The 22006-nt window shown below is 32.8% G+C and overlaps 1 protein-coding gene across 1 annotated transcript in view; it reads right to left on the reverse strand.

Annotated features, from left to right (window-relative positions):
• The window catches only part of LOC105631080 (RNA-binding KH domain-containing protein PEPPER), a 16946-nt gene extending 13163 nt beyond the window's left edge, over window positions 1-3783 (reverse strand). The window contains exons 1-4 of the mRNA XM_012213080.4: window positions 3249-3783; window positions 2587-2839; window positions 695-843; window positions 360-614 (exon numbers count right to left, since the gene is read on the reverse strand). Of these exons, the coding sequence (XP_012068470.1) occupies window positions 360-614; window positions 695-843; window positions 2587-2839; window positions 3249-3626 (1035 nt within the window). The 5' untranslated portion in view covers window positions 3627-3783. The remainder of the gene's footprint in view (window positions 1-359; window positions 615-694; window positions 844-2586; window positions 2840-3248) is intronic.
• Window positions 3784-22006: the final 18223 nt, after the last annotated feature.

The following is a 22006-nucleotide window of genomic DNA, read 5'->3' on the forward strand; positions in this document are numbered from 1 at the left end:
ACATAACTATTAAGACTTGAAATGGTTGCTGGAAAACTTTTGGCTCTTCAACAGTTCTAGATTGTTTCAATTTTCCCAACTTTCCAAAATTATTACTACTTAAAATAACTAAATAACCTGCTTAACCAATCCACTGATACCCACTAACAAAAAAACTAATAATAACATGATAAAAACTGAATAACTAAATAAAACTATCTTAAGTACAGCAGTTAAACTACCCCACGTATAGTAGCGCCATAACAAATTTCTTCAGCCATATGTAGAGAACAATTCAACCACCAACTTAAGACTACAGGCACAAACACAAACTTTGATGAAGAGATAAAACTTCAAGGGCAAAAATTAAAACCACCAACCTGAGTGAAGATGGGACCACTGGCACGATTAAATACAGAAGAACGAATCGTTGAAACTGCAGGATCTTGTCCATAAAGTGTAATTCTTGACTGTGTGATCTGTGAATCCAATTGGGTTTCTCGTTCTAAGAATAAAGCCTCCCTCTTTCCTGAGAAAGCATAATCAGTATCAAACCCACCTTGAGAAGTAGAATGCACCAATGGCTTGTCACTCCATGTTTCCGTTTGATGGTCTTGTGAGATCATTGCATTATACTATATAAATGGAGTAGCCCCAATTAGTGCACTGCAGTGTAGAGTCTATAGTTTTGTAATCACTGAAAAATTAGACTTACATTCTTTTCAAACAAAGGAATGACACTATGATCAACCAAAAACTTCCTCAAATGACCCACTATTGCCTCTAAAGCCTTAAGAGCCTTCATGGCTTCTCCCTGCAACTCCACAATTCTCTCATCTGCAGCAACATAAAAGGGCGCTTCATCTGCCAATCAAGAATTTTAGTCTCAGTTGCATTATCCAGGGATTAGAAAAAATAAATAATGTTCAACACAAAAAGTAAGCGATTAGGCAACCAAAATTAGGAAAGCCATATTTGGAGACAAAGATAGCATTGACTATCTCATGGTAGCATTAAAAACCAATAATAAGCAATAAGGATTCATGACCAAGCAAGCAAAGCTTATTCATATAAATGCAACTTCTCCAAATTTCTGGAGCTACCAAACCCTGAATGGTTATGAGAACCTAAAACTAGACACAACAAATTACTACAACCTTCCCAGAATTTGAATTCTTTTTGTAACCATTGCTTTCAGCAAACTTCCTCCCACCTTTTCTTCCTCAAAGGATATGTTCCTCAGAATTTTATTCTTGATCTCAACATTACCTTTACATATGAGGGAAAAATCATTAAGCAAAGGAAAACCATGTCCCCATCAGTAACAATAGCATGCTGGTGGTGCAGAGGTCAGCAACAGTGTTCTGGATCTGGGAAGGAGCTGCTCCCTTTATCAACTATGGTGTTACTATGATACATCATCTAGGTCTGTACTCTGGATACTTTTTGCAATACATGTTTGCAATGTACAACCTCTCAAAAACCCAATCTTTTGGAAAGAAACAATTTGTTGCTTTGCCTGAATCCTACAACCAGAGATTTGCGAGAAAAAAAAAATTGTTCACCAGCTGATTGGGAAAGTTGATCTAAACACACTGTCATACAAGCCTTAGGACATATATATATACATGCACAAAAAGCTAGGCACGTCTACATTCATCTATGCAGAAAAGTAGATGTGAACCACAGAGAAATTTAAGTTCATCTATATCAGCAGATGAACTAGCATTTCCTGATACAAATATGTATGACGAGTTTCAGATTTCCGGTTCAACTCCCCAAAAAAATGTACAGGAAAATCAAAAGAATGAAATTAAATATCAGCTGTCTTTGATAATGGACAGGTAGATAAGCATAAGTACAGTTAAATTTTTATCACAATAACAAGAGATCATTTTATTACTGATCTAAAAGAAGTTCAGGATTTACAAAACAAATTGTTTTATACCCTTACTTAAAGGTATATTTTGCAAGTGTTTCGCAGTAAAAGTTATGGTCATTTTTGTTTCATGGGGTAACATACTTGGAGATGTATTTCAAAAAAGGAATCTGACTGGTGTAGTGAAATTTAATTTGAACATATTTATATATCAATAAAGAAAAATTAAACTTAAGCTTAGGGAGAATGGTATTTTTCAATTTCAGCTACGCTAGTCAGGGTGGCTGGAACAAGATACCTAGAGAACAGGAGAAATTACACAATAGTCCCTTCACAACTTCAGGTGGTCTGATGTATTTGTGACTTGCAAGTGAAAATCTGTAATATGTCCTAGTGCATTAGTTACATTGAATAATCACCCCTATGACAAACAAAGTCAGCTAGATTAAAAGCAAATGCAAAGCCACCGGGAAGTACTAAAGATATCTCAGACACATTTGCCAGCACAACAATAAATATAGGCCGGTAGAAGGTCAAAATCTCTATTATGTTCCAATATTCTATCAGAACACTTAACAAAAACAGTATGTGATATAGAAAATGAATCAAGCTCAAGAGGGAGAAAAGTACAGATAATGCACAGGAAATTGGCAACAATTTAAGATTTTACTGACCAGTGTAATATAAAAAGGTTGTGTTACAGTATATAATAGAAGTCCAGAGCATACCTTCTGATAATACCCGAACAGATGCACCAGAAGTCTCTTGTATTGACTTGATTAATGAGCCCTGCTTTCCAATCAAATTAATGGCCTGTGTGGATGCTACCAATAACCGAATAGAGCAAAATGCAACACCAGCTGCTCCAAATGCTTTAGCATCACCATCAGGTAATCCAGTAACGCGTTTAAACACTCTTATTGCAGCATCCATTGCCGGGGATAGAGGTGCCTCTGGCTCTTCCTTTCCAGATATCAACACCTGTAAGAAAAATGGGAAAATCATACGGTAGGAAACTAACATGCAGACTCTAATTCAGGTACGATAACAAGATTAGTTCACAAGAGAATAAATGACAGAACAAAAAGATCAAAACTTAAATTCCCTTGTCTAATTCAATCAAAAACACTAATTTCAAATGAATAAAGAATCCCCTCTTATATCAATTTCTACCCCTGAGCTTTTGCTCTCCTTATCTTCAAGGTCTCCCTGGTGCATACTAATTTTTTTTGTCCAAGCAACTAAATCATAAAAGAACAAGAAAATAAAAAAAGCAAAATAAAACTAATGCTACACTAAACAGATAGGCTACAAAGCCATAGATATGAAGCTAAAGCAACGAGCAAATTCAAACCTAAACAAAGCAATGCTAAAATGAAAAGAAACGTACAATGCGATCTGAAGTGCCGTTAGGGGCTTCAAGAACGCGGATGCGAGCATGAGTTTCGTCGCACATTTTCTTTATGATGTCACCCTTGCGCCCAATGATACTGCCGACCTTCAGCACTGGTACTATCAACCTGAATACGCAATCTCCTGGCCATCCCGGCCACCTTGTTGTCGTAGTGGCGGGATTAGGTGCAGAATTAGACTCGGGCACACAGTTTTGCGTCAATGGGTCGGTTTCCGTACTTTCTTCTCGGGCCGTTCCTGTTGTACTGACAGCGACGGTTTGCAGGTTTGGTTCTGGGCAATCTGTACAGTCTTGGGGATTCGCACAACCGTTGTCCATCGGTTTTTCTGCTTCAGTGGCGGTGGCCATGGCCATGAATCGAACAGAGAGCTAGGTTAAAAGGTTTTAGAAAGGAAAGGTGGAATTTTTGGTGATTTTATTGGGACCAAGGGTTAATTATAAATTTGATGTATCGACTGTTTAAAACTTTCTATTTGAGTATCTCAACGAAAACCTTTACAGTCAAATATGTATCTCAACTCCTAAATTATTTTTAATTAGCTATCTTCAGCTTATATGGATTTCTAGAAACACAAGTAGGATGTGCGGGACCACTAAATGTTCAAAAATAGCTGAGTTGGATCTGAAATGGCCAGCCATGTCAGTTTTGACATGTCAAATAAAAGATCCTACGTATCAAGAAGGCCACATGTTCTACTCATCTATTTAGCCTCTTTAAAGTCTAAAAATAATCCTTGAAATTCTTCAGGGCCCATTATCAATCCCAACAAACAACCACCCTTGCTCCTCCGATACAACCACATGGACCTGTTCCTCTCCCCGCTTTTCCTAATGCCCACTGCAAATGACTCTCATCTCTGTTCTCCCTGTCTAGTTCCCGAATTTTCCTTTCGGTTCACGAAATTCAGTATTGGCACCACCAACGGCCGTTTCTTTTTCGATAAGTTCCTATACATGGCCTACTTGATAACAGAAATTCACTTCCTGCACTTCTTTTTCACATAAATACCATCAAGCGGTGGGGAGAAGTGTATATTGTCGATCTCGGAGTTGACGTCAAGTGGACCGGATAGTGCTCCGCGCTCAATGGGACCAAACATGAAGAATCCCTCGCCACTACATGACACTGGTTGCAAGCGCAAGGGCGTTAAACGACGTCGTGCTTTCAAATCCAACATAAATGGACTTAACCCTCATGTCTCAGGCAAACCAGGTCGGGTCTCAGAAGCGGTTCTAGCCGAGAAAGGAGAAAAACGAAAGAGCTATAAGGAAAAACAAAACGATCAGAAGGAGCAGGAGAGACGAAGCGATTGGAAGATCACGTAGGCTTTGTGGCCTAGGGTTTTATCCGACGACTCAGGGGTAGTGAAGATTGGGTCCATTGGTCCTGTTGGGTACGGTTAGTCGTCTGTTTTACTAACGGCAATTTTATCCTCCAGTTTTCACCCATCACTTGTTTTACGTGTAAAAACCGACATGGCAAGCCACTCAGGTCCTATTCATAGGCGTGGCCAAATTACGGTTCCGGTTCCCGGAACTGTCGGTTCGAACCGGTCCGGAACCGTAACCGGAACCGATGAGAATCGGAACCGGGACGAACCGGAACCGGAACCAGAAAAATCCGGTTCGGTTCCGGTTCCTGCAAATGAGGAACCAGAACCGGCGGTTCCAGAGAACCAGTCGGAACCGGACTGAAACCGCCGGTTCTCCGGCCGGTTAGAACCGCCGGTTCGAAACGGTTCGAACCGGCGGTTCTAGCCGTTGTAACTGTCAGATTTTTGAATATTTTTTTTTTGGTTGTGAAATGTCTTAATTACCCCTCCCAACAGCCATAAACGGCTATATAACGGCTAGTTTTAAGGGTATTTTTGAAAAAATGAATTTTTGGATTTATTATAAATACCTCATTTTATTTACAAATTCATTACAAAAAAATCTCAACTCTCTCTAAGTACTCTCTCTACAATATACTACACTCTCTACTTACTCTCTCTACAATATACTACACTCTCTACTTACTCTCTCTACAATATACTACACTCTACTCTATATTATTCATTTATTCTTCTCTACTCTACAATATCTCTAATTAAGTAATTATTCTCTCTAATTTTTTTTATTCAATTTTCCAAATTATATTTTATTATCATATAATGACAAGTGGAGGAAACTCAAATTCCGGTAAGGGCAAGGGAAAAATTGGAGAATCATCTATTCCTACAAACGACATCTATGATATGATTCTCGACCAATTTAATTTTGAAGGTTTTCCAAATGAAAATTTGGATATTTCAACTCAAGAATCCGAATTTAATGAGCAATTTCAAGAAGATGAAGAGCAAGAGCAAGAGCAACGAGCAAAAATTGTTACAAGAGTAAGACAAAGTTCCGACATATTCTCCATTTATTTCACAAGAAAATTCAAAGGTGAGAAAATGTACGATATAATTTGCAATTATTGTGGAAAATCTTATAAATTTAAATAAGCGGACGGCTATGGATCATTTTGGAAGCATTTGGAGGCAAAACATCCAACAAAAATAGTAGTTGATCGGTCTCAACAACAAATTTCCGGGTACGCTTCTAACCTTTCTTTATTTAAATATTCTGAAAAAATATAAAAAGAAGAATTAGCAAAAATGATTTCTATGGAACATTTATCTTTTAGTTTTGGTGAAAAATTAGGTTTTAATAATTATTGTCAAAAAGCTTTAAATCCTTGTGCTAAAAGAGTACCAAGAAATACTGTAAAACGAACTATTATTTCTTTATATAACAAAGGAAAAAAAGAGTTAGAACTTTTATTTTCTCAATTGAAAATTCGTGTTTCAATTTGTTGTGATGTTTGAAGTGATCATTGGCAAATGCATTCTTATATGGGTATTACATGTCATTGGATTGATGATGATTGGAAAATTCAAAAAAGAATTATTGGTTTTCGTGTTTTTGATGATAAACATACTGCAAATAATATTTATAGAGTAATTGTTTCAATTTTAGATGAATATAGGTTGACAAAAAAAATTTTTTCTATTTCATTTGATAATGCTTCTGCAAATACTAGATCAATTATTGAACTTAAAAAAATTTGTGAACCAAATATTGGTGGTAAATTTTTTCATATAAGATGTGCATGCCATGTTTTAAATTTATGTGTACAAGATAGTTTGAAAATTCTTGATTCTTTTATTTCTCCAATTAAAAAAGCTATTTCATATTTATGGACACATCCCCAAGTGATGAAAAGTTGGGCTAAATTTTGTAAAGAAAATAATAAAAGACCAAAACGTTTTCCAAGGGATGTCCCAACTCGTTGGAATTCAACATATGAATTACTAAACGAGTCTTTTTCTTATAAAGAATTATTATGTTTTTTTGTTACTAACAATATTGATGATATTAATTTATATCCACAAAATTGGGAGATTTGTGCAAAAATTTTAGATATTTTAAAAATTTTTAATGATGCTACCTATAAATTTAGTGGGGTTTATTATCCCACATCTAATTTATTTTTACCTATGTGTATTAATATTGTTACTGCACTACAAGAAGTTCAAAATGATGATTTATTAAAAGATTGTATTTTTTCAATGAAAAAAACATGGTTATCTTATTTTAAAAATATACCACCTCTTTATCTTGTTGCTATTGTATTTGATCCTAGATGTAGAATGGATGTTTTATGTGATTATTTGACTATTTATTATGACGTATTAAATCTTGATGTAGAAGATAATGTTAATGTAAATGTACTAGTGCATGAAGTTAAACAAAATATTATGCAATTATATAATGAATTTGTTCAAGTTTCTAGTTCATCTACTTCTATTTCTACTTCTTCTCAATCTAATATTCCACAATTTTCAACACAAAGGGTAAGTGGTGTTGATGTTGCTCAACAAGTTTTATTGCAAAGACAAAAAAGAACAAGGAAATCCAGTTCTATTTCTGAATTTGACAATTATCTAACAACTTCTTTTGAGTTTGGTGATAATTATGCATATGCAGATTTTTCAATTTTAGATTAGTGGAGTCGTCACGCAAATACTTTTCCAATTCTTTTTTTACTTGCAAAACAAATTTTAGCAGCTCCGGTCTCCACTGTTGCGGTTGAACAAGCCTTTAGTCAAGGAGGTAACATACTTGATGAAACACGATCTCGTATGACACCCGATTCATTAGAAGCACAAGCGTGCGTGGATGATTGGACCAAAGCCGAACTAAAAGCCCAAGAAAATCCAAAAGAAAATGAAGATTTATTTAATTTATACGATGGGTCCTCAACGGGAACATCAACCGGTGGTGCAAATAGCGATTAAGGTAAAAGGGGTGAAATTGATATAAGGTAAGTAAGAACTACGTGGGCTTTGATTCCTCTAAACCCCAAGAGGATACGTAGGCAATTTAATTTTTTTTTTTTATTAAGTTCAAGCCCATTTTTTTTAAAATTTTGTTCAAACTTAAAAAAAAAAAATTCAGTTCAAAATTTTTTTTAAAAAAATCATTATGTTCAACACTCAACAATTCAAGTCTTTAAAAAAATAAATTTAATTAAAGTATTTTTTAATTTTTTAGGTGTATTTTTTAATTTTTTATTTTCAAATAATTTTTTTTTAAACCGATCTTCAAAATTTAAAATTTTTTAGGTGTATTTTTTAATTTTTTATGTTCAAATAATTTTTTTTTTAACCGGTCTTCATATTTTAAAATTTTTTAACTGTATTTTTCAATTTTTTATGTTCACATAAATTTTTTTTTTAAACCGGTATCCAAAATTTAAAATTTAAAATTATGCGATTCGCCGGAAAACCAATCGGAACTGTCGGTTTTGTAATTGGATCGGAACCGGAACCGGAACCGGACGGTTCGGAACCGAAACCGGAACCGGACAATTTCGGTTCGGTTCCGGTTCCAGCTTTTCTGGAACCGGAACCGTGGCCATGTCTACCTATTCAGCTTTTTTTTTGAATATTCAGTGGTCTCACGTGTTCTATTTATGTTTTCAACAAGTCACGTAGAAATTTTTAAAAGTTCAGACATCAAATTTAAAAGTTCATGTAACACCCGCCGTCGAATCCCGAAAGACCCAACGGTGGATGCCACATTCGGTGCCGGAGGCACCGTCCTAACCTACATATAAATTATACAACCATATTATGAATTAGAAGTGATTTAGTATTCATAAATTTAGCAAGTAATAATATTTTGTTTTGAAAATAATTTGGGAGAATCCTACAGAAAAACTGCAAGAGTTTCCCCTAAAAATAGAAGTTGCCAAACATATGAATACAAAGCACTCCCGAATTCAAACTCCAAATCTCATCAAACTCCAAATAACAATACAATAGCACTTCTATAATTTCGTAACTACATAATTCCTCAATAACATTTTAATATTCAGCACTTAAATACATTCATTATATATATATATATATATATATATATATCAAGTCCTTATGTTCTTAATCATACCAACTATCTTAAACATATTTTATATCCAAACATTAAATAAAATCTCATGCTTATCTCCAAATATATACACAAAACTAATTTATCATTACATGCTTAAGTTATAATTCAAATAACATAATCTCTGAAAATGTAATAATTATACATGCCATGATTCTTAAGTACATCACACTAATTCTACCACTACTAAAATAGTCTCTTCTGTTCTGAAGTTACTCTTCTGATCTTCAAGTAGCAACCACGGACTTCAACCTACGCGTGATAAAAATCAACGCGCTGAGTATAAAACTCAGTGGTGCTCATAAATGACAAACTTACCAATGTTGCACTGGCAACACGCTTAAAATATAAATTTTCATCAAAAGAACATATATTTACATTTATAGCAAAAGAAATATCAAATAAACTTATAATTAATAACATAAATAATTTAATTCTTCCAAATTATAAATTCATTACTTGGACATTTATTATACCAATACACATACTATTTATTTTAAAACCATGTACTGAAATAGCATGCTTTGAAAATTCATTTGATAACATAATCATTTATTTCCAAACTAAGGTTTATTGAAATAATATAATCTCATTCATTTAAGTGCCTTAAAAATATTTTCCAAGGGCTCGCATACACTTAGGAGAAAGAGAAGCAAATAGATTTTTATAACTTATTCATAATGGTCTTAGGTCGCTAATCTTTTCATAACATATAGAGCGCGTCCACCCTAACCTAAGACACCCACGTGCCTAGCATATGATCATAGCTTCTTATCATATTGGCATCAAATGTCAAGCATGCTCATCATACATAAAATCAAATAACGCATCAAATTCACACCAAGTATATTAGAGCCCAAAATCCTTGTTTTAATTCTTAATTCATAACACTTCTCATAAAACTTGTCTTATTCTTTAGTCTTCTTAAATTCATAATATAAGCTTACTTTATAACGTAACTCATAAAAATTTCATACTTATACATAATTACTTAATATAGGAAATTTCTCATAAATTCCTTTTCTTTTAAAACTTTCTTAAAGTCATAATGAAATTTATCAGAATAACTTTCTTTTCATATAAAATCATACTTTCCTTATTCAAAATTAAAGCACATACACCTTAAATACCCATTTTTAAAAAAAATCTAAACATGTGAAAGTTATCAAAATAATCATACTTATGTCATACATAATAAGTAAGCCTTATTACCCTAAGGTGGTTCGACCTCTTAATGAAAACCAAGGGGAGGAATTTCTTTTTCCAATCAAGCATACTAACATAACTCTTATGCACCAAAGTATCCATGTAAACATGTCCACAATAACACTAGTCAAACTTGTCTTAGTTTTGTCAAATAAATCCTAAAATATACAAATAATCAAGAGTACTTCATCACACATGATTCATACATACCCTTATCCCAAATAAACCTATGATTTAAGACATAGGAAATTTTCAGCATTAAAATAAACTTGACCTTTGATGGGTTTTTAAGACATAACTTGAATTATATGTCTCCAAATTGAATGAAATTATATTCATTAGAAAGCTAAGACAAAATGCTACAAATGTTATGAAGGGACCACAGCCCAGATCAATCTGTAAGATAGCAAACAAAAGCTAGGAACACAGACTAACAGTCCAGACCTGATTCAGCAGAACCAAGTCCAATGTTTATTGAATTCCTCCTTAACCAAACACTCAAATTAAATCAATCCAAAACCAGAGAAGTTTGAAGACACAGGGAAACAACTTTCATGAAGAACTCAGAACCTAATCTTGTCATTATAGTGGTCAAAATGGGCACTCAATTCAGTGATGCATGTGGCCCGACACAACAGAGTCAGTTTAGGTATTTCAGTCATAAGTTGAGCTATGTATCTCCAAATTGGACATAAGAGGATGGGTTGGAAAGCTAAGAAGCAGACCTACAACTTTTATGAAGGACTCAGACACAAATGGAAACTATAAAGGATCGAAAAATGGTCCTTAATCTCACTCAATAACCCATTTTTCCCAAATTCAGCTTTCTTCAACCATGAAAAGAACATGAACAACAAAGGTACAAGGTAGAAATGTCTACCACATAATAAGTACTCATCAAACATCACCCAAGAGCATATTGTTGCAACCAAAATGCAACAAATCAATCATTTCATACAAAATCCCAAAATATACACATGCTAGCATAAAGGCACAAAATCAAAAATTAAAGTAAGGTAAGTGTGTTTATGAACACTAACCTTAAAAATAAACTTTAGCAAGCTTAAATTAAAGCTTTCTAAGCTCTAACTTTGCCTTTACTCCATGGTAGAGGTTTTTCCAACCTTTGGCTCAAGTAGAGAATCTCCAAATTTCTTGAAATACTTCACCAAAAATCACTTCTCAAGCTTTAATCTCTAGGATTAATAACTTAAATTAAGTTGGGTGAAAAAGATTTGGTGGATTTAGTGAGTAGGGAGTGAAGAAAAAACAAAGAAGAGAAGAAGAGAGAAAGTTGGCGTTGGAAATGGAGGAGAAGAAAAGAAAAAGTGTTGCTCAATAATTGAGAAGTTGACATATAAAGCAACTAAAGGGTAGTTTAGTCTTTTCCCATAATTGGATGGCTAAGATTAAGTCAAAAGTAATCTCATCTAATGGCTACAAATAATCTCCAAGTAAATTCCTTCAAAATATTATTTATCTCCATAAAATTCTCACATTTAATCCTTAAAAATAATTCCTCAAATTTCCTTACTTAATATAACACCATAATTCACTATTCACTAATTATCTAAATTCTCCAAACATTTTCATTACTTATTTTCTACCCATAAAAATCATGTATGCATACTCCAAAAATATTAAATACAATATAAAACATAGATAGTAATTTTTCTGTTCCAAAATAATACCGATTTCCGGACTGGTAGTACTATTCACAGACCGGTGATATTATTCATAGATCGATAAATCACTATCCATCCATAGTTAATTATACTCAATATCTACCTCGGGTCTAAATAAAATATTATTCCCCTCTCTGTAGCACCATTCATGACCCGATAAAATAATACCATATAAGATTCGAAAATTTTTGGGGCGTTACAGTTCAAATATTTGATTGTAAACATTTTCCATTGAAATATTAAAGTAGAAATGTTTAAAGAGTTCAGACATCAATTTACAATTAACCTGCAAACTAATAAAATTAGATTTTGGCAGTATACGTGGTGGAATGCGGTACAAATGATTGAAACATTATATGAGAGATGGTAGCTATTGTGGTTCACATTGCATATGGTGCTTCATAACCTACTATTTGATTGTAAATTAGTGCATTTTCACCTTCGTAGATTTTTATGACAATATATATATATATATATATATATATGAAACTAAAAACAAAGAAAATATATGATGCTTCAATCGCAGAAAATGCTATTTATCAATTAATATTAGCGACAAACGACTGAATGACAACTGATTACGACAAGCATTTGTTGTAAAATCGATAATACCTCAACAACAAAATCGGCGATGGCTAGCAACTGAAAAGAGCGATGGATAGAAAATTGGTTGCTAATTTTACTGTCAAGAATTAGCGGGAACCTTTTAGGCAAATCAACAATGATTTAGCGACGGTCTTGGCGACTGCTTAGGGACTAATATATTGTCAGCTGCTAAATTTGCTGCGACATTATTGGTGGAAACTTTTAGAGATCGATCTCTGGCAAAATGGACTATTAAGTATCTTTAATCATTTAGCGACAAATTAGAGACTGATATTTTAGGTAGCGGCCGATAGTCTAGTTCCATGTCATTAAAACTAGACTCCGAAACTTATTAATTAACGATCGATTTGGCAAGTTGCTAAACTTTTAGGGCAATTTAGTCGCCTTCCTCTCACGCGAGATTGATCTCAATCTCTCTCCCTCTCTCTCTCTCCTGCATCGCCGATTGCTGCTTCTCCGATATCCACTGCCACAATCAACTGCTACCGCCAGTTCATGTTAGTTCACTTTTTTTTCTCTGTTTCTTTTTTGTTGCTCATTTTAGTTTTAATTTTGAAATTTGTTGTGTTTTGATTTTATTTTTCAGTTTATATGTGTTTTGTTTAATTTGTTTTCATTTATGTTATATTTTATTATTTTGTGCAAAACAAATTTCTTTAATTTCAATGCCGTGTTTTATTTTTTTCCGTGTTTGGTTTTGATTTTCAGTTTAGATATGTTTTGATTATTTCTGTGTTTGGTTGTGTGTTATTGATGTACTTTTGTTTATTCTGTTAATTAGGTTTATTTTGTTAACTAATGCTAGAACCCGCGCAATGCGCGGAGCAATATTAAAGGATGAAATAATCTTTTATAACATCTTTCACAAATGACAAAATTGTATAATAAAATGATCATGAAATGCATTATAAAATTGTATCTCATTTTGATATGTTGAAAAAGTTATAATGCTAAGATTTTTTGTGTTCCATAATATGTCAAAAAATCAAACAAATTGCTAGACATCTATATTAAAGAGATTGTTTTGATTTCTCAATTCGTACAATCATATAGACTCCTAAAAAAAAATAGCATATGAATAAATGATAAATTAGGAAGCATACAAAAGACAACATGTAGTATAAATGGTCATATCTTTACTAACACATAGATTACTTTAGTTTTCTATAGAATTATCATTCAAATATATCATTCAAATATCATTATTAAATCCTCTTGTAGACTATCAAAAGATAACATGTAGTATATCAAGAGAGATTTAATAAAAAAATATTTCCATCTTGTAGCACTATCTCAAGGGAGAAAGCATTGCTTGAGCTATCATGTTTTGGAACCTGTCACAATCGCACCACATATCCCTTCAGCTCATTGATGAAATCAATTTGTGAAGTCATAATCTAAACCAACCAAATTTCTGCAATTAATTAAAGAATACATAATTTATGCACTTGTTCTTCAATTGTCATTTTTAGAAATTTGAATAACAATTTATGCAGACAATTAACAAAAGCATCTTGAGGAATGAACAAACACATCTATATAAAATATCCATCTTGAGGAGTGAATAGATACATTGATATAAATTACTTGTACAAACTTTTGTTTTTTTTTTTTTTTTCGTTTTCTATATGCTTCTAACATTTGTCATTCTATAATACAAAATACTAACAAGTAACAAATTATGTCACTTCATTTAGCTTCTATATAAGGCAAACTACTCTCCTTAGATTATTATATTTAAAATTTATTTTATTTGTTATTTATCATATTTCATTTATAGATTATAAATAATTGCATCATTTACTTATTGGTACATTTATTTTTTTTATAAGTTAAAAATTCATAATAAATGATAAAAATAAATAAAGAAAGCTTTAAATATATATATATAAATAATTGATACGAATTAAGTTTGATTAAAAATGTAAATCAATTAATATGAAGAAAGAAATCATATATGCTATTTTCTCTTTAACTTAAAAAATATATATTTTTTTTGTCTCTGACTATTATAACAAAAAGGGCAAATTATAATTGTACCCGTATTATTTTTTAAAAATAATTATTTTATCTTTATTTTTTGAAAAAAGACTGACATACTCTCATAGTTTGAGCTTGTTACATTCTTTTTTCCTTCATTCCAATATTTGCGATTTTAGATCATTAACGAAGTACATCATCGAACTTTCCACGAAGTAGATTATTAATTCTACTCACGAAGTAGTTCATCCAACTTCCCTAAAAAAAGGGAAGTAAGTTTCTCAGAGATGGCTAAGGAAGTTGCACTTCCCTAGTTTAAGTGTAAAATTTTATCTTATTATCTAAATACACTCAAATCTATATTATGAATAAAATTGTAATTTGCAGATTGAGAGCAATTTACTTCTAGGAAGTTGGTTTACATACCAAACACATTCAAATTATACTTTGTAGGAAATAATTTCTTTAGAAGTGTACTTCCTTCCCAGGAAATGCGCCATTTGGAGCCAAACATTGTCTATATTCAGGAGAATTATATATATTTGACGGTTAAATACTAAATAAAGTGAAAGGAGAAAAGTTAAATAAAAGAAAATAAGTCAATCATGTGTGGTCCAGTTGGTTTCTCAATTATAAGTGGGAGATCTCGAGTTCGAGTTATGGAGACCTTAAGTTTTAATAATCATGTGAGAAGTGGGAGATCTTGATCTCGAGTTTGAGTCCTCTCGATCACAAACTTTTTCATCAATTTGGTGAGTCAAGGGAGGACTAACCCCCTATTATGCAACCTATAGTATTATTTCAATATTTTAGACCTCCCAATAAATAAAAATAAAGAGCAAAAAGGCTTAAAAAAGAAAGAATAAAGGAGATAGAGATTAGATTTATCCTTGTGCTTTAATTCCATTAGTATTAGAACCTGCGCGATGTGCATAGCAATATTAAACGATTAAATAATCTTTAATACATCATTAAAAAATAATAAAATTGTATAATAAAATGATTATAAAATGCATTACAAAATTGTATCTCATTGAGAGATGCTGAAAAAGTTGTAATGCTAAGATGTACCTTCTTAAGTATCCTGCGAGCCTTTCACAGAGGTATGCGATAGTAAAAGCCATACATGATATAACTTGCTTTAAAAAATAATGTTAGATTATTTTAATAATCTAAGTGGCCTATGTAATTAAAGGGCTGGTTCTAATTAAGGTAGCTCAAGATGATGGTTATTAGGCTTAATGGAATGAGAACCAGTTAGGGTTTTAATAACCTTCCTCTGCCTTAACTCCCATTGCTATTGATTAATCTCTGACCATTAAGTGAAGAGTACAGACAAAAGGCCAGAGTGAAGAAAACACGGATCTCCGGCAATAGTAAGAATCGAATAAGCCAATGAGGTAATCAATGGCTATGAATCAAGGTACGCTTCCGTTAACAGTTTTTCCTATTAAATAATTTCTGGACAAAACGATCTAGGTAGCATTAAGGTTTTTACTTGTGGTATCAGAGCCTAGTTTGTTCTATATTTATTTGATAGATTTTGTATTTGGCTTGATTAATGGAAATTAATTTCGTATTATGAAATTGTTTTAATCTGGTATAAACGAAGCCAAAGTTATAAAAATTGAGAAACTGTTTCTTTTCTTTATGCTTTCTAAATTATTCTGCTGTGATTTAGAAAAGAAAGATCAAGACATCTTATTGTATAATCTCATTAAAGTTTTGAAATCTTAATTCAATCTTATAAGGTTCTGCATAATTCAATGTTTAATGAATGAAAAACTTGTTAGTCACCAAAGTGACCTTGTTTGGATTTATTTGGATATTTGATTATGCAGTTTTTCAATTGTTCATATCATGTGATGTCGTTAAATGACATAAAAGATAAAATTGAACAATTGAGATCATTGATTATAATGTTATGAGGTTACCCAAAGATAGACCATTACTTATAATCAATGGCGTTAAAGAGACCTATCATTGTATTTGATAAATATGTATGTATACCCAAAGGTAAAATGGATATTTGCTTGCTGTATTATTGCTAAAACTTGACTCCAGAAAGGAGCACGGGCATGATGTAATGAGCATGGGCGTGCTACAGACCTCAGAGAACAGCATGGTTCATGCTGTAATTAGCACGGGCGTGTCCTGAACTCTAGAGAGTAGCACGGGCCGTGCTGTAATGTAGCACGGGTGTGCCCTGAGTTCCACAGAGAAGCACAGGCGTGTTGTAGTGAAGCACAAGCGTGCCTCTATTCCTTAAATAGCATATCAATTCGCGAGTTCCTGTGCATCAATGAAGGTCTATTAGAGTATTTTATTCTTGGCATCATTATTGATTAAAGCTATGTATTTAAGTATTACCCAAAGGTAAATTTAAATGCATAATTAAGTTTGTTATTTGTTTGAATCCATTTAAGTTTTTTTTTCTCAAAGTGTTAACGTATGAGTATATGTATTATGCTGCAATTTCTTTTAACATGTTTGCTATGGGCACTGGGTTGATTAAGTTCAATGGATTGAACTATACTGATTGGTCTGAACAAATCCATTATCAGTTAGGAGTTCTAGACTTGGATTTGGCATTAGTCTTTGAAAAGCCAACAGCCATCACAGAGACCAGTACAGAAGCTGACAAGTCTCATTATGAGGCTTGGAAGCAGTCTAATAGGCTGAGCTTGAACTTAATGAAGATGACAATGGCTGAAAATGTTAAGCCATCAATGCCCAAAACGGATGACACTAGAGAGTACATGTTGAAGATTAAGGAGTACTCCCAATCGGATATAGCTGACAAATCCATAGTAGGGTCCTTAATGAATAAGCTAACGACCAAGAAGTTTGATTGGTCACAATCCATTCATGATCATGTGACTAGCATGCAGAATTTGGCAGCTATATTGAAATCGATGGGTATGGATATGAGTGAGTCCTTTTTAGTTCAATTCATTGTCAACTCACTCCCTCTTGAGTTTGGTCAGTTCCAGGTGAATTACAACACCCTTAAGGAAAAATGGAACATTCAAGAAATCAAGGCCATACTGATACAAGAGGAAGGGAGAGTAAAGAAGATGAAGGAATACTCCGTCAATCTCACTTTTCATAATGGAGCTAGTAGCAGCAGCAGCAAATCAGGGAAGAAAGGCAAGAAAACTGACAAAGCCCCAATGAAAGTGAATGAGGGCCAAATCTGTAAGGAGTTGAAGTGCTACTTCTGTAAAAAGAATGGTTACTTCAAGAAAGATTGTCCGAAAAGGAAGATTTGGTTTGAGAAGAAAGGTATATTTTACGTTTCAGTATGTTTTGAATCAAATCTTATTGAAGTGCCTAATAATACCCAGTGGTTAGATTCTGGTGCAACTACTCATGTGTCTTATGTTATACATGGATTCCTTTCGATCCAACCCATAAACGAAACTGAAAAGTTCCTATACATAGGAAACAGAATGAAGTCACAAATAAAAGGAATTGAGACTAATAAATTGATCCTGGACACTGGTTGTTATCTGGATCTTGAAAAGTGTCTCTATGTTCCTGAATTTGCTAGAAATTTAGTTTTTATAGGGAGGTTGGACAATATTGGTTTTAATTTCAAGATTGATAATGGTGTTTTTTCATTATACAAACATAAGTACTATTATGGTTCTGGTACTTTAGTTGATAGTTTGTAGCATTTTAATCTTGATGTTAAAATTATTGAATCCTTGTTTAATGTTCAGCACAATATAGGCAATAAATGTAGTGCACATAATGAATGTTCTACTTTCTTATGGCATCAAAGGTTAATTCACATATCCGAAGAAAGGATTTTGAGGTTAGTGAAAGGTGAAATCTTACCTCAATTGGATTTTACTGACTGGGATGTGTGTATAGATTGCATTAAAGGTAAGCAAACTAAACACACATTAAAGAATCCAGGCACAAGAAGCTGTGAATTACTAGATCTTATACACACTGATATATGTGGTCCTTTCGATATTCCCTCTTGGGGTGATGAAAAGTATTTTATCACCTTTATTGATGATTTCTCATGATATAGTCATGTATATTTGCTGCATGAAAAGTCTCAATCGGTGGATGTCCTTGAGATATTCATTAATGAGTTAGACAGGTAGTTAAATAGAAGAGTTAAAGTTGTGAGTTCTGATAGAGGTGGTGAATGTTATGGTAAGTTTAATGAAAATGGACAATGTCCAGGTCCATTTGCAAAGTTCCTTAAAAGTCGAGGCATATATGCACAATACACAATGCTGGGTACACCTCAACAGAATGGTATAGCTGAAAGACGAAATCGTACACTTATGGAAATGGTTAGGAGTATGTTAAGTAACAATACTGTACCTTTATCATTATGGATGCATGCATTAAAGACCGCTGCATATTTGCTTAACAAGGTTCCTAGCAAAGCAGTTCCTAAGACCCCTTATAAACTATGGACGGGAAGGAAACCTAGTTTAAGACATCTTCATGTTTGGGGTTGCCTAGCAGAAGTCAGAATATATAATCCACATGAAAAAAAGCTTGATGCTAGAACGGTTAGTGCATTTTTCATAGGATATCCTGAAAAGTCAAAAGGGTACATATTTTATTATCTAACCATAGTACGAGAATTGTAGAGTCTGGTAATGCTCGGTTTATTGAAAATGGCCAAATTAGTGGGAGTGGTGAACCACGTAAAGTGGATGTGCAAGAGATTCAGATTGAAAGTCCAACTCATGTGGATCTTCCTAATGTCTCTTCTTCTGTTGTTGTTCCTCTAGTTGTATCACGGTTTAACAACATGGTTGAACAACAAAATAACATTCCAAACCCACAAAATGACCATATAAATGATGAACCAGTAAATAATGAACAAGTCGCAAATGAGCAAGTGGTTCCATAAGAAATAGCATTACGGAGGTCAGAAAGGTAAAGAAGGCCAGCTATTTCTAGTGATTATGTGGTGTAATCACTTGAGCATGAATGTGAATTGAACATTGATAAGGATCTAATCTCTTTCTAGAAAGCCATGGAATGTGATAATTCTGAAAAGTGGTTTAATGCCATGAAAGAAGAAATGAAATCAATGAGTGATAATCAAGTGTGGGACTTGGTTGAGTTGCCTAGGAGTTCAAAACAAGTTGGTTGTAAATGGGTTTTCAAGACCAAACAGGACTCTAAGGGCAACATTGAAAGATATATGGCCCGACTTGTTACTAAAGGTTACACTCAAAAGGATGATATTGACTATAAAGAGACATTTTCTCCGGTTTCCAAAAAGGACTCTTTAAGAATTATTTTGGCTTTAGTAGCTCATTATGATCTATAGCTTCACCAAATGGATTTAAAGACCACTTTTCTTAATGGGGACTTAGAGAAAGAAGTATACATGGAGCAACCGGAAGGATTTGTGACCACAGGAAAGGAAAGTTTAGTGTTGGCTCAAGGGTCAAATGTATCTTGAGATTTTGATGATAATGCAAAACAAATAAATTTAATATTTTTGTCTATGCTAATATTAATTTATGCAGAATTTTTTAAATATGGAAATTGCTAAAGAAGGCAAGTTCCTACAAATCCAAGATTTTGAAGACCATGAAAGGTTATTGAAGATTTCTTTTTAGTGGTTAGTATCTTAGGATATTTTGTAGGATAAAGAGAATATTCTTTTATAAGCACAAAAATATTTTTCTTCTCTCTCAAAAGATTTTCGGAAATTACCTTAATAATAAAAGTCAAAACTTAATCTTTTTAAATTTATTTACCTATTTGAAAAAGATTTTGGCTTAATTATTTTTGGTAACAAAATATTTGAAAGAAATTTGTATATCTTTTATTATTTTCAAAAATTACCTTAATAATAAAAGTCAAATCTTAATCTTTTTAAATTTACTTACCTATTTGAAAAAGATTTTGGCTTAATTATTTTTGGTAACAAAATATTTGAAAGAGATTTGCATATTTTTGCATTTTCGAAAATCATTTTATAAAAAGGAAAGCCAAATCTTTTATTTACTCTACTTTCCTAAATGAAAAGATTTTTGACTCAAATATTTTTGGCAACAAATATTTAAAGATCTTTTCGTATCTCTTATTTTTTAATGTCAAAAATATTCCTTAAACTAAAAGATTTTATGCTTTCTAACGGGATCTTCATCCCCCTATATAAAACGTTTTCCTCTTATGAAAACGTGGGTATTCTATTTTAAGAGTAAGAGTCCATTGATCATATGTTTAAATCTTTCAAAGCTCTCTCTCAAAAACCCCCTTATTTCTTTTCTTCTTCTTGCTTCAAGAAATATTTTGAAAGAGAAAAGAAAATTTTATAACAACATCTTTTGAAAAATAGTTCTGTTCTTTAAATCGATTTTCTAATCTTGATTTCTGTTTTTCCTGTGCTTATAGTTGCATTTCTCTTTGTCTATATAGATTCTGTAATCTGTTGTAGACAGGCTTTTTAATTAAAAATTTTTGTGTAATAGCTTAGGTGGAAAGCTATGGTGGTATAGGTTATCAAGCGACATTCTCCTTGTGTGAGATTCTAATGTCTTGATGTGAGTTTCTGTTCTCTGTAAAAATAGAAAGGGTTGAGGTTGACTAGAACCTTTGCAAAATCTAGTGCGATAAAGGTTAGATCTAGGTGTTGATCTGTTTCCTTGAATTGTTGGTTTGTCTTTCACCCTTGAAAAGAGATAACATAGTGGAGGATCTCAAAATGAGTCTTGAGGAGTGGATGTAGGCGAGTTAGTGCCGAACCACTATAAATCTCTGTGTTTATCTTCTTTTTATTTTCTGAAGTTTTGCTTGATTTTATTCTATTTACACATCTCTTAACTTTTTAGAAATGCAAAGTTGTTAATGAATTTCTGTTTCTGAACTTGAATAAGCTTTATCTTTATTGAACATTAGAACTCTAGACTTCTGAACTGTGAATATTCCAAGTTCTAATCCGTTCTTCTATATTCAGTATATTTCACAATTTGGGTTTCTAATCAGTTTTTTGAGTATACTTAAAGCTTTGTGAAGTAGTTCAGAAATTCAATAACTGTCTCTCACATACTCTTTAATATTTGTCTAAACTTTATGAAGTAGTTCAAAAACGTAATAACTTTCCTTCATAAAGTAGTTTTAAAATTGATTATGATATTGTGAAGTAGTTCTAATCAAAGCTGCTCTTTACAAAGTCTTTCTATTTTTTGCATAGAGCTTTATGAGGAAGTTCTAATCTTAATAACTTATTCTCACAAATGCATTCTATTTCTGCTACAACAGAATTCTGATTTTGTTTTTGAAAGTTAAATTTTTATTTTTAGAAAACCCAATTCACTCCCTCTTGGCTTGTGCCATATGTATACGGGACCCATAATCTGGCATCAGAGCTTTGGCTTTTGACTTACCAAAGCTTAACAGCTTAAGAGATAAGATCTCATGGCAGCCCTACTTCCTCTTACATCTTTAGAAGGTCAATCTGTTTCTAGACCACCTTTGTTCAATTATTCTAATTACTCTTATTGGAAAATCGGAATGGAAAATTTCATAAAATCAGTTGACATAAATGCTAGAGGAACGTCATTACTGGTCCTTGTATTCTTATGAAAACTGTAGAAAATGAGAGAGTTAGAAAAACAGAAGAAGAATATACTGATGCTGATTGGAATGATATTTCGATAAATGCAAAAGCTATTAATATTATTCACTGTGCAGTAGATCCAACAGAATACAACAAAGTGTCTAGATGTAAGTCTGCAACGGAAGTCTGGAAAAAACTTAGAGTTACCTATGAGGGTATGGATCGAGTGA

The sequence above is a fragment of the Jatropha curcas genome, chromosome 8, assembly GCF_041381405.1.
Source record: "Jatropha curcas cultivar XTBG-Jc1 chromosome 8, XTBG_Jcur_1.0, whole genome shotgun sequence".
Classification (NCBI taxonomy): Eukaryota; Viridiplantae; Streptophyta; class Magnoliopsida; order Malpighiales; family Euphorbiaceae; genus Jatropha; species Jatropha curcas.